At 49.4% G+C, this 11,485-nt stretch overlaps 1 protein-coding gene across 2 annotated transcripts in view; it reads left to right on the plus strand.

Annotated features, from left to right (window-relative positions):
• The window catches only part of Brpf3 (bromodomain and PHD finger containing 3), a 36,197-nt gene that overhangs the window by 2,998 nt on the left and 21,714 nt on the right, over positions 1–11,485 (plus strand). For both annotated transcript variants that reach the window (XM_021221261.2, XM_021221262.2), the window contains exons 2-4: positions 1,988–3,458; positions 6,263–6,419; positions 9,624–9,755. In XM_021221261.2, coding sequence (XP_021076920.1) covers positions 2,014–3,458; positions 6,263–6,419; positions 9,624–9,755 — 1,734 coding nt within the window. In that variant the 5' untranslated portion in view covers positions 1,988–2,013. The remainder of the gene's footprint in view (positions 1–1,987; positions 3,459–6,262; positions 6,420–9,623; positions 9,756–11,485) is intronic.

An 11,485-nucleotide genomic window follows, 5' to 3' on the forward strand; every position in this document is an offset into this window, starting at 1 on the left:
TCTGCCTCCCGAGTGCTGGGATTAAAGGCGCGCACCACCACACCCGGCTTGTTGATGATATTCTTAATTGTCACCAATATTGTCTTTGCCTCTCCTTTTTTAAAAAAAAAAAAAAAAAGGAAAGAACCATGATGTAGGCACAGAAGCCTACATTCTGAGTTCTAGGACAGCCTACATGTAGAGAGACTGTCTCAAAGAAACAAACAAACAGCATGGTCTTGTTTTGTTACTGGCTTTGACCACGATCATTCTGACCTAGTATCTTGTCTTCTGAAGCCTTAAGCATTATCTTTCCCATAATTAACCTGTTTGATTCACTGCGTGGGTCATTATAATACCAGACCTTATCTCGTGTCATATTCTAAAGATCTGTGTGCATTTCTACTCCCTTAGTGAGATAAGACTCCTTCCTTGAGGACAGAGGTCCTCAGGGATGGGGGAATGGCCCAGTGGGTGAAGGGCTTACTGTGTAAGCCTGAGAAACTGAGCTGGATCCCCAGCACCCACCTGAAGGTCAAGTGCAGAGTGTTTCTGTAACTCCTCAAGCTTTGGGTGGAGTAGATTGGCCTCAGACCCACAAGAAACCTAACTATCCTTGTCTTTGTCAAAGGACTGGCCATGTATCCTTAAACATATTTATATCAGTTTTTATCTATTTCTCCCTTGGGAGAGAGAGGAAAAGATAAAAGGAGAGAGGCTCCATGGGTTAGGAATCAAGAAAGCACAGCCATGAGGGCTGGCAGTTAAGAGTTGAGACCCGCCCAGATAAAACATGTTATGACTCGGGGTATAGAGGGTAGATATCTGGCCAGCTCTAGTGCTGATTAAAGCTTACGGTACATAATAAAGGTTGTGTGTCTTTTATCTGAAAACTAAATGATCAAAGGTGGGGTAAAAACCCCAAACTGAACTTAACCAAGTTCTACAACTGCTGGGGGACAGAGACGCGCAGCTCTCAGGTGCTCACTGACTGAAACCCTGTGGCTCGTGATTGAGGAAGTCACCTGCCTTCAGCTTCTGGCTTCCATAGGTGCTGGATTGGACAGGTGCACATGCAGACACCACGCATATTATACACCATGCACACAGACACAGAAGTATGTGGTTTAATCACCTACCACTCTCCAGTGCTCACTTATCTTTTCAGACTCTTCCTAGCGAATGAGATAGGCAACTCCTTCCTCCATGAAGTTCCCATTCAGCTAGTAGAGAATAATAAACCTAGTAAGTAGGTAAATTATGTAGCTTAGAAGATGGTGTCACTAAAAAAGTAAAAAATAGGATGAATAGCCTATTGCTGGATGAGGTAAGGGATTTGCAATTTTTTTTTTTTTTTTTCCAAGACAGGGTTTCTCTGTGTAGGCCTGGTTGTTCTGAAGTCCATTCTATATATAGACCAGGCTGGGCTCAAACTTAGAGATCCACCTGTCTCTGCCTCTTGAGAGCTTGGATGTAAAGGTGTGCACCACCACTGTGCAGCTGGGATTTACAAATTTAAAGTAATCAGATGATTATCGGTGATGTTTGTAGGAGAGAGGACTTGTGGATGCTTTAGAGCAACTCTTCTCTCTGCCTCTGCCTCCCGAGTGCTGCGACTAAAGGCGTGCGCCGGTTCATAGGGGTCACCTAAGATCATTGGAAAACACAGATATTTACATTAGCAATCATAACAATAGCAAGCGTGCGCCGTTTCATAGGGGTCACCTAAGATCATTGGAAAACACAGATATTTACATTAGCAATCATAACAATAGCAAAATCACAGTTACAAAGTAGCAATGAAAATAAGTGCGTGGTTGGGGGTCACCACAACATGAGGAACTGCATTAAAAGGTCAGTGTCAGGAAGGTTGAGAACCACTGCTTTAGAGGGATTTTGCTTAGACAGGAAACGGATCTTTTGGTGTCCATTTAAATGGATGGAAGGGTAAGTGAACACATATAGCAAAGGATATCCAGCTCACACTTCTATGGCCTTCTCTCCTTAGGCTTGTCTTCGTGGTTTCCAGTTGCCATGAGGAAGCCTCGCCGAAAGTCACGGCAGAATGCCGAGGGCCGGAGATCACCGTCCCCATACAGTCTTAAGTGCTCACCCACACGAGAGACCCTGACTTACGCCCAAGCCCAGAGGATTGTTGAGGTCGACATCGATGGCCGCCTACATCGGATCAGCATTTATGACCCGCTTAAGATCATCACTGAAGATGAGCTGACTGCTCAGGACATCACCGAATGCAATAGCAACAAGGAAAACAGTGAGCAGCCCCAATTCCCTGCCAAGTCCAAGAAACCCTCATCAAAGGGCAAGAAGAAGGAGTCGTGTTCCAAGCATGTGTCCGGTACCTCCTTCCACCTCCCCCAGCCCAGCTTTCGTGTGGTGGACACGGGTAGCCAGCCAGAAGCACCCCCATTGCCTGCTGCTTACTACCGATACATTGAGAAGCCTCCGGAAGACCTGGATGCGGAGGTGGAGTACGACATGGACGAGGAGGACATTGCCTGGCTAGACATGGTCAACGAGAAGCGCCGTGCAGACGGACACAGCTCGGTGTCGGCAGACACCTTCGAGCTGCTGGTGGACCGGCTTGAGAAGGAATCCTACCTGGAGAGCCGCAGCAGTGGGGCCCAGCAGTCCCTAATTGACGAAGATGCCTTCTGCTGCGTGTGCCTGGACGATGAGTGCCACAATAGCAATGTCATCCTGTTCTGCGACATCTGTAACTTAGCCGTGCACCAGGAGTGCTACGGCGTTCCCTATATCCCAGAGGGCCAGTGGCTATGTCGCTGCTGCCTGCAGTCTCCCTCTCGTCCAGTGGATTGCGTCCTATGCCCCAATAAAGGTGGAGCCTTCAAACAGACCAGTGATGGCCACTGGGCCCACGTAGTCTGCGCCATCTGGATCCCTGAGGTCTGCTTCGCTAATACCGTGTTCCTGGAGCCTATTGAAGGCATCGACAACATTCCACCCGCCCGCTGGAAGCTAACCTGCTATATCTGCAAGCAGAAAGGGCTGGGCGCGGCCATCCAGTGCCATAAAGTGAACTGCTACACCGCTTTCCACGTGACATGCGCGCAGCGGGCTGGGCTCTTCATGAAGATTGAACCCATGAGAGAAACCAGCCTCAACGGCACCACCTTTACTGTTCGCAAGACCGCGTATTGTGAGGCCCACTCTCCAAGCGTGGCTGTTGCCAGGAGAAAGGGCGACTCCCCAAGGAGCCTCAGTGAAGTTGGGGATGAGGATGGGCCGAAAGAGGGTGGAGGGGAGGAGGAGCAGGAAGAAGCTGAGGAGGAGGGCCAGGAAGGGCAAGGTGGTGTAGGCAGCCCCCTCAAGGGGGTGTCCAAGAAGAGTAAGATGAGCTTGAAGCAGAAGATCAAGAAGGAGCCAGAGGAAGCTGGCCGAGAGGCACCCTCCATCACTGTCCCCATGGTCACTGTCCCACAGATACCCTCTTACAGGTGAGCCTCATGAGAAGGTCTCTTGCTGGACTTTCGGTTTGTTCTTCATAGTAGCCCAGGTCTTCCCCACATACGGCTGATGGATGCCTGGTCTCCTCTGCTCCTAAATGGAGTCTGGGCCTTTGGAGCCTGGGCCTGTGTTGTGGTTTAGTCCCTGCCCTCGGAGTAATGTTTTTCCTTTGGTTCCGAGTGACATAAATCACTTAAGTTGCTTGATAACACTGATGACACAGTGTAACTAAAGTGGTAGTTTTCACAGTGGCACTAAATGGCTAATTCTCCGCTGTCAACTCTCCCATGGATTGCCAGATGATTATCATCTCTGGTCCTTGTATGAACAGGCTGTGTCCTTATACTGCCCCTGTGACAACCCCAAGGGCTCTCACACACGAGTCCAGTGCATATCCTGCAAGTGTTTAACACTCTTCACCAGGGGTGTGTATGGGCGGGGCAGCCCTCCTCTGGAGAAGCTTCAGATGTTGGGGAAAGTGGAGTTTTATAACCAAGTCTCCCAGTCCCTCCCTCAGAGTCCTCAGAGAGAGCACTGCACCTGTGTTACAGATTGTCAGTTTAGTAGCTGGGGGTGCTGGGGGGGGCGGGTTGGGAGCTTAGCGGGGAACATTTTCCAGCAGGGCCCACCTCAAGGCTGATTCCTTTAAAATGTATACAGTGGTAGCTATGGTAGTACACACCTTTAACCCCAGCGTTTGGGAGGCAAAGTCAGATAAATTTCTAGAAGTTTAAGTCCAACCTGGTATAACATAATGAGCTCTAGGCCAGCGAGGGCTGCACAGTGAGCCCATGTCCAGAGACAGCAAAGGAAAGGAAGACAAGTGTACAGCCTTAGAGGAGGAGGGAATCTTGGAGGTTTTTCATCTAATGTAGTCCTTGCACCTTCTCCCACATTCCCAGATGAAGAAACCACAGCCACGGGAGGTAAAGTTGCTCTCTCCTTTTTTTATGCAATGAGGTATTTATTGAGCACTTACTACATGCCACATCCTGTTGTAAGGCAGAGAGGGGCAGCTTCTGGGCTGTAAGTGCTAGGCTGTCTTGCTTAGAAGGTATGGGTAAGGAGCATCTGGCGGCTTGGAAGAAACTGGCACTGTGAGGGGAAGCGGCAGCCAGACCTGCCACGCTGGGAAGGTACCAGAGCAAGATCGGGATGGGGCTCTTATCTCGAGAACTTCAGCAACTCTGTCTTCAAGACAGAGCTTGTCTTGGTTACCTCTTTCTTGATGTAACTGGGTCAGTGCTTAGTCCCCATTTGTAGGGTGGCCATGCCCTGGGGCTAGCTGCCTTTCCCAGAAGCCAGATTTGCTGACTAAGAAGAAACACACTATGTAATACTTGTGTGACCTTTGCTAAGTTACCTATTGCTCTGAGCCTGGGTTTGTGAGAAAACACTCCAGATAGAGTTGATATACATCCGAGTGGAAGCCTTAGCACAGTCCCTGGCAGGTTGTAAGGGCTCAATAAATGGTGGCTGCTGCTGCTGTGTTGTTTTATCCCCACCCCACCTGCACCAGGAGGCAGAGGGAGGGGCTGGCCTGCAAGTGGGCAGGTGTGCTTGGCATGGGTGCTGGTGGGAAAAGGCCTAGGTAAGCTTGGCTTTGGGGCGAGGACATCTGACTGGAGACTGAAGGCAGGAAGCGCCCGCACCTGCCCTGCTCGCCCCATCTTTCTTAGGTTTCATCTCGATTAGTTACAGTTAGCTCTCCTCCCGCGGAGTGGGGCAAAGAGATAAAGTGGAAGGGCACTGGGGCCTTGCTTACCTTGGGCGTGGACTGTGGTGGTGTAGAGGTCAAGGAGTCGTCGGATCCCACGTGGGGCCACTGTCTTCTTAGCTGTGTCAGGGGCGTTGGTGACCCAGCCTGGCCTCCTCAGGTGCCTGTCACTACTTTGTGGGAAGGGGACAGTGCTGCCCTCCCTGAAGGTGTTCATTAGATCCTTTCCTGTTCAGCCCCCATAGCTGTTACTAGCTATAACCCAGATCTTAAGGCCTCACTTTGCTGGCTCCTTTTGAAGAGTGTCTGTCCTGTATGTTTATCTATGTTTAGATTGTTCTTTTCTCCTTTTCCCTTTAATTGCCTAAAATTTAGGCATTTTTAAGGTGCTAAGAGTTTTTAAATGATAGAAATCAGAGGGCAGGTGGCTATGGTGTTCTCTGCCTATAATCTCAGTTACTTGGGAGGTTGAGGCAGGAGGATCATAAGTACGAGGCCAGCCTGAGGAGTACAGTGAGACTCCCGTCTCTCACGAACATGCATCCGCACACAAAGCCCCTCAGAGGTCAGATTGCTCTGAGTTACATTTGGGTACAGAAAGCTGAAACCTGGCACATTTTCTTTGAGCTTGGCTGTGGGCTATCCCAGAGTCCGGCGAGGTCCTCAGCCACAAAAGGCAGGGTCTGGCAACATAGCACACCACATACTCAAACGCTTGTTTTCTCTGTGCTGTTGTCATGAGGAGGCGGTGGTGTCCAGAGCACAGGCCTGTTTCTCAGTACCTTACTGAAAGTACCTTAACGACAGACAGTAGGGCTGAGAGGGTCCCCTCAGAAGATCAGTTCTAAAGGCGAGATGGAGAAGCAGGGGAAACATGGCCACTCATTCTGAGCTGCCTAACTCTGCTGTCTTTTCCCAGCCCTCCCCTGAGGTGAGGCATTTGGTCACTTCATTCTGTTTTCCTCTGTAAGGTTGAGAAATGAGCTGAGATCTGAATGGGATGTACAGCGAGCGGTGTGTAGCCCAAGCTTCCCACTCACCTGTCTGTCTCTCACTCCCCTGTGCCCTTTACCCAAGGTTGAACAAGATCTGTAGTGGTCTCTCCTTTCAGAGGAAAAACCAGTTCATGCAGCGGCTTCACAACTACTGGCTACTGAAGCGGCAGGCTCGGAACGGCGTCCCCCTCATCAGGCGCCTGCACTCCCACTTACAGTCCCAGAGAAATGCTGAGCAGGTAGGTACGGGTGACTGTTGGCAGCTTGTGGAGGAAACTGGGGGTTGGGGGGGCAGGAAGAGATGGTGGAGGTGGGAGGGTGCTCCTCCTCCTCCCAGGGACCCTTTGCCAACAGCAGGCCACCCTCTGAGTGGTCTGTCCAGAAGAGTGCACCAACACTACAGAGATGTTCAGGCCTGGCGGGGTCCCTTCTGAAGGGAGACGGTTTGCATGGTTCCTGCGCTATAGAGAACGTCAGAGATCGCTAAACTGCCTCTGTGTGTCACTAAGGAATGAGAACAAAGCCATTTCCTCTTGAATTAATTTGGCCAAACTTCAGTTCTTTACTTTCCTCCCTGTGTCTTCCATCTGTCTGGCTTACCTCTAGTCTTTCTGTTGCCTGGAGTGTGTGTGTGTGTGTGTGTGTGTGTGTGTATGTGTGTGTATGTGTGCGTGTTTTGTCTGTTGTGCCTGTGTCTGATGTCTGCCCTGCCTGTACCTAACAGGGTTTTCCTCTGTATTAATTGGACAGCACAGAAACAATGGGATGGGGACCGAATGAGAGATTCTGGTTGGTTGGTTGGTTGAGATTTATTTTGTGTGTACGAGTATTTGGCCTACATGAGTGTTTGTGTACCATGTAGGTGTCTGTTGCTCACAGAGACGAGAAAAGGGTCTTGGCTGACCTGGGACTGAAATTATAAATGGTTGTTAACTACAGTGTAGGTGTTGAGAACCAAACCCTGTTCCACTGCAAGAGCAGCCCATGCTCTGTGCTCTTAAATGCTCTGCTGTGTCTCCAGCCCAAGTGAATGATTCCTTACAGAACAATTAGACAGTTTTATAAGGAAGAAGTCATTATATCTTGACCTAGAAACACTCAATACTGCAGATAGACCTTAGCAAGCTTTATCTACATGTTGTTTTTAAAATTTATGGATATTTAAGGTCATTTCTAACCTGCTGACTGCTTTCAGCAAATGATTATCAAAGCATTCACAGAGACACACATACAACTGTGTCAAAGACATGGGAGAGAACATAAGATGAAAGCTATGCTTAGGTTGTAAAAGTTGATTGCAGGGCTGGTGAGATGGCTGAGTGGGTAAGAGCACCCGACTGCTCTTCCGAAGGTCCGGAGTTCAAGTCCCAGCAACCACATGGTGGCTCAAAACCATCCGTAACAAGATCTGATGCCCTCTTCTGGAGTGTCTGAAGACAGCTACAGTGTACTTACATATAATAATATATAAGTTGATTGCATAGGAAATCCAAGTCCAACAGAGAAACTTTGTTCTCTTAAACCTAAACAGCCTGAGTATAAAGTAGGACAGCAGATTGAGTACACAGTCTTCAGTAGTCTCAAAGCATATTATTCACTGGGGAGTAGAGTTTGCCAAAAGTTTAATCTCTTTGAGGCCAAGAGATAGCTTTGTTAAAAAAAAAAAAAACAAAAAAAACAAAAAAAACAAAAAGCAAACAAAACCCAAAAAAATGTATTGTTACAAGGCTTGACTCAAGGATGCACTCCAGGACAGACTGAGCAGCCAGCCCAGTGTCACGGTTATATAGACAAAACCCTCCAGATGTCATAGAAGAGGTGGCCGGGCGAGAGCAGAGTGACCCAGTTGCATAAAATAAGAAAAGATACCCTTTACCCTTCAGCTTCTCATAGTGTGCAGGCGGCCGCCTAGCCCGTGGTCTGCAGCCTGTCCCCGGTGGCAGCCACCACACGCTTAGTGTTGTCTGCTCCTGCTTAGTTCCTTCCCTTGCCCACAGCGTCAGTTATCCTTCCTCACCTGCTCCATTCCATCGGCCTTCGGATCCTCCCACGCCGCTGCAGAGAAGCACAAAGTTCACGTGACCCATGCTTTGAGCCTCCTGTTTGCTCGCTCTGCCTGAACCTGAGTCACAGGCCAATCTAATCTATCTGGCCTCTCCTCAACCTCTGCTTCCTTGAAGTCTCTACAGCATTACAGGCTCCTCCTAGCAAGTCCTCACATAGGCAGATCTCTGTGTCCACAGGTCTCTATGCACCTGTACAGCCTTTTTTGATTTCTTCGAGGTGTGTGTGTGTGTGTGTGTGTGTGTGTGTGTGTGTGTGTGTGTGTGTGTATGCACACACGGTGTACATGCATCTTGTGTGTATGATGACATGCCCACCAGTCGTCTTCCAGGCTCTATTACTGAACTTTGAACTCAGTGTTTGGCTAGATTGGCTGGCCAGCAAGCTGTTGGTTTATCCATGTCTCCCCCTGCATATGCAGCTCTTAGCTTACCCTAGCAAGCCTTCCCAACCAAACCTCTCCCCATCCAGACACCTCCCTGGTTTGTATTCTCTCAGCAATTAAAAATAAAGGTGTAGCTGCTGCTGGTGGTAGCATACACCTTTATCCTAGCACTGGAGGCAGGGGCAGGAAGGTTTTTGTGAGTTCCAGGCCACCCTGGTTTTTAGAGCAAGTTCCAGGACAGCCAGAGCTGTTACACAGAGAAATTCAGCCTCTAAAAAAACAAAAAACAAAAACCCAGAAAGGTTTTTTTTTTTTAATTTTTTTTTTTTATGATTTATTTATTTTATGTATGTGAGTACACTGTGGCTGTACAGATGGTTGTGAACCTTCATGTGGTTGTTGGGAATTAAATTTTAGGACCTCTGCTTACTCTGGTGAACCCCATTCACTAGGGTCAGCCCTGCTCTCTAAGATTTCTTTATCTTATATATATATATATAAGTACACTGTAGCTGTCTTCAGACACACCAGAAGAGGGCGTCAGATCCCATTACAGATGGTTGTGAGCCACCATGTGGTTGCTGGGAACTGAACTCAGGACCTCTGGAAGAGCAGTCAGTGCTCTTACCCGCGGAGCCATCTCTCCAGCCCTGTCCAAACTAAGCCTCCATCTACTAGTAAGAACTTCACTGTTTTCTAGCCAAGGCACAGCTGTAGGGTGAGATTCCTTCAACCCCTTAGTCTTACTGAGTTTCTTCAGAAATGCTTTCTAGCTCTGAGGGCCATAGCCGTCCAGCGGTGTTCCTGGGACTGGGGAAGCAGTCAGGGAAGCCTCTCTTCAGTTCGTTCTTGTACAGGGCTGAAGACTCATCAGGAAGGCCCGGGGCCGGGACCCTTAGCGGTGCTGGGGAAGGGCCTTTAGCAACCTCAGGACTGGCGGGAGGCTGAGGCAGAAGGGAGACCACAGCCCCCTTGTTCTTCATGCCTTGCTCAGCGGGAGCAGGACGAGAAGACAAGTGCGGTGAAGGAAGAGCTCAAATACTGGCAGAAACTTCGCCATGACCTGGAGCGAGCACGGCTGCTGATCGAGCTCATCCGCAAAAGGGAGAAGCTCAAGCGGGAGCAGGTGAGCAGAGCCCCAGCCAGGCCCTTGCTGGCTCCCCTTCCTCCTCTAGGGCCAGCATTCTGTGTCCCTCTGGTGCTGAGCACGGTGGGCTCCACATTCTGCTCACTTGGTATCGGGTGAAATGCTACTTGGGGCATCTATGTTTCGAGGTTCATTTGGGCTAGAGCCTGTGCCTAGTCCCACGCTCCTGAGCCCTTGACTGGAGCTTCTGCTTTAGAAGTTTTTGGAGGGCTGGGTAGTGGTGGCCCACGCCTTTAATCTCAGCACTCGGGAGGCAGAGGCATGTGGATTTCTGAGTTCGAGGCCAGCCTGATCTACAAAGTGAGTTCCAGGACAGCCAGAGCTACACAGAGAAACCCTGTCTCAGGAAAAAAAAAAGTTTTTGGAGGGACTCTTGACTGTTTTGAAAAGCTTCTGGAGCCCTTCTATGGCATTGCTAGGTTCTCCCTGGGCTGTAAGGATCTGTGAGCTTGGAGTCCGTTTAAAATTTCCAGCCTCAGTTCAAGGACATTCAAAGTGCCCCACCACCACCACACAGGGCATGGGAAGGTCGGAGATACAGCATACAGCATGTGGTTCAGGAGCATCGTGTGTGTTGTTGCTGGACCGGGTCTAAAGCCTGGCTCTGTTACTGTTTCCATAACATTAAACAAACTTTAATCTCTGTATACCTCTCTGTTTTCTCATCTTTAATAGAGATAACGACAGAGCTGACATCATAAAGATAGGTGAATTTATATTTATCGAAGTTGAGACTACTTAGTGCCTGGCACATAGTCAGGGCTGGAGAGGCAGCTACTGTTGTTACTAATGGTAGTACTGGTCCTCTGCCCCACATGGGTGTCTGCGAGAGTTCTCCACACATGGCACAGAGCAAATATTATTAATTGAACGGATGACGAGCCCAAACTGTTCTCTCTAGTCCAAGAATAGCAGCTGTTCCTCAAATGCTTTCGAGGGGTGGGTTAAAATTCTCCCTCCTTCTGCCGTTTAGTTCAACAGCCACACGCCCCTCTCTGCTAGGCCAACAGCTCGAGCTCCACTCCCTGTCCTGGGCAGCTCTTAACTGCGTTTAGCCTGAGTGGGCAGGGAGGACATCTCAAGACCTTCACAGGTCAAACTGTAATTTGTACCCAGGCTTGGTCCTATAGCTTAGATTGTCTTCCTGCCTCGGGTTCATAAAAAAGAGGTTTATGTTGATGTGGCCACGAGCAGGAGCTTGTCTGCCTTACTGTTGGCTGTGTGGTATTTCCTGTCATGCACCCTGTAAGATGACATTGGACAGGGTACCATTGTAGCTCTGCTGAGCCTGGACTCCCCGGTCACCCTGGGCTCCCAGGGTGAGCTCTCAGTGCTTATGAGATACATGTGTGCTTACATTCAGTTTTGTCAGTGCGCTTGGACTAAGGCCTGGGCTCAATCACTTCTCAGTTTGTTTTCCAACCAGGTAAGTCTGTTAACTCACTCGTGTCGCCAAACTCTGTACCAGATTCTAAAGTGGGAGCTGATCTCTGCTTCAGTTGCCGCGTCATTTGAGATAATACAGGGGAGCAGCAGTGTGCCCTGATACAGGGGAGCAGCAGTGTGTCCTGATACAGGGGAGCAGCAGTGTGCCCTGATACAGGGGAGCAGCAGTGTGCCCTGATACAGGGGGAGCAGCAGTGTGCCCTGATACAGGGGAGCAGCAGTGTGCCCTGATACAGGGGAGCAGCAGTGTGCCCTGATACAGG

Source organism: Mus pahari, chromosome 21 (genome assembly GCF_900095145.1).
Source record: "Mus pahari chromosome 21, PAHARI_EIJ_v1.1, whole genome shotgun sequence".
In the NCBI taxonomy this organism is placed as follows: Eukaryota; Metazoa; Chordata; class Mammalia; order Rodentia; family Muridae; genus Mus; species Mus pahari.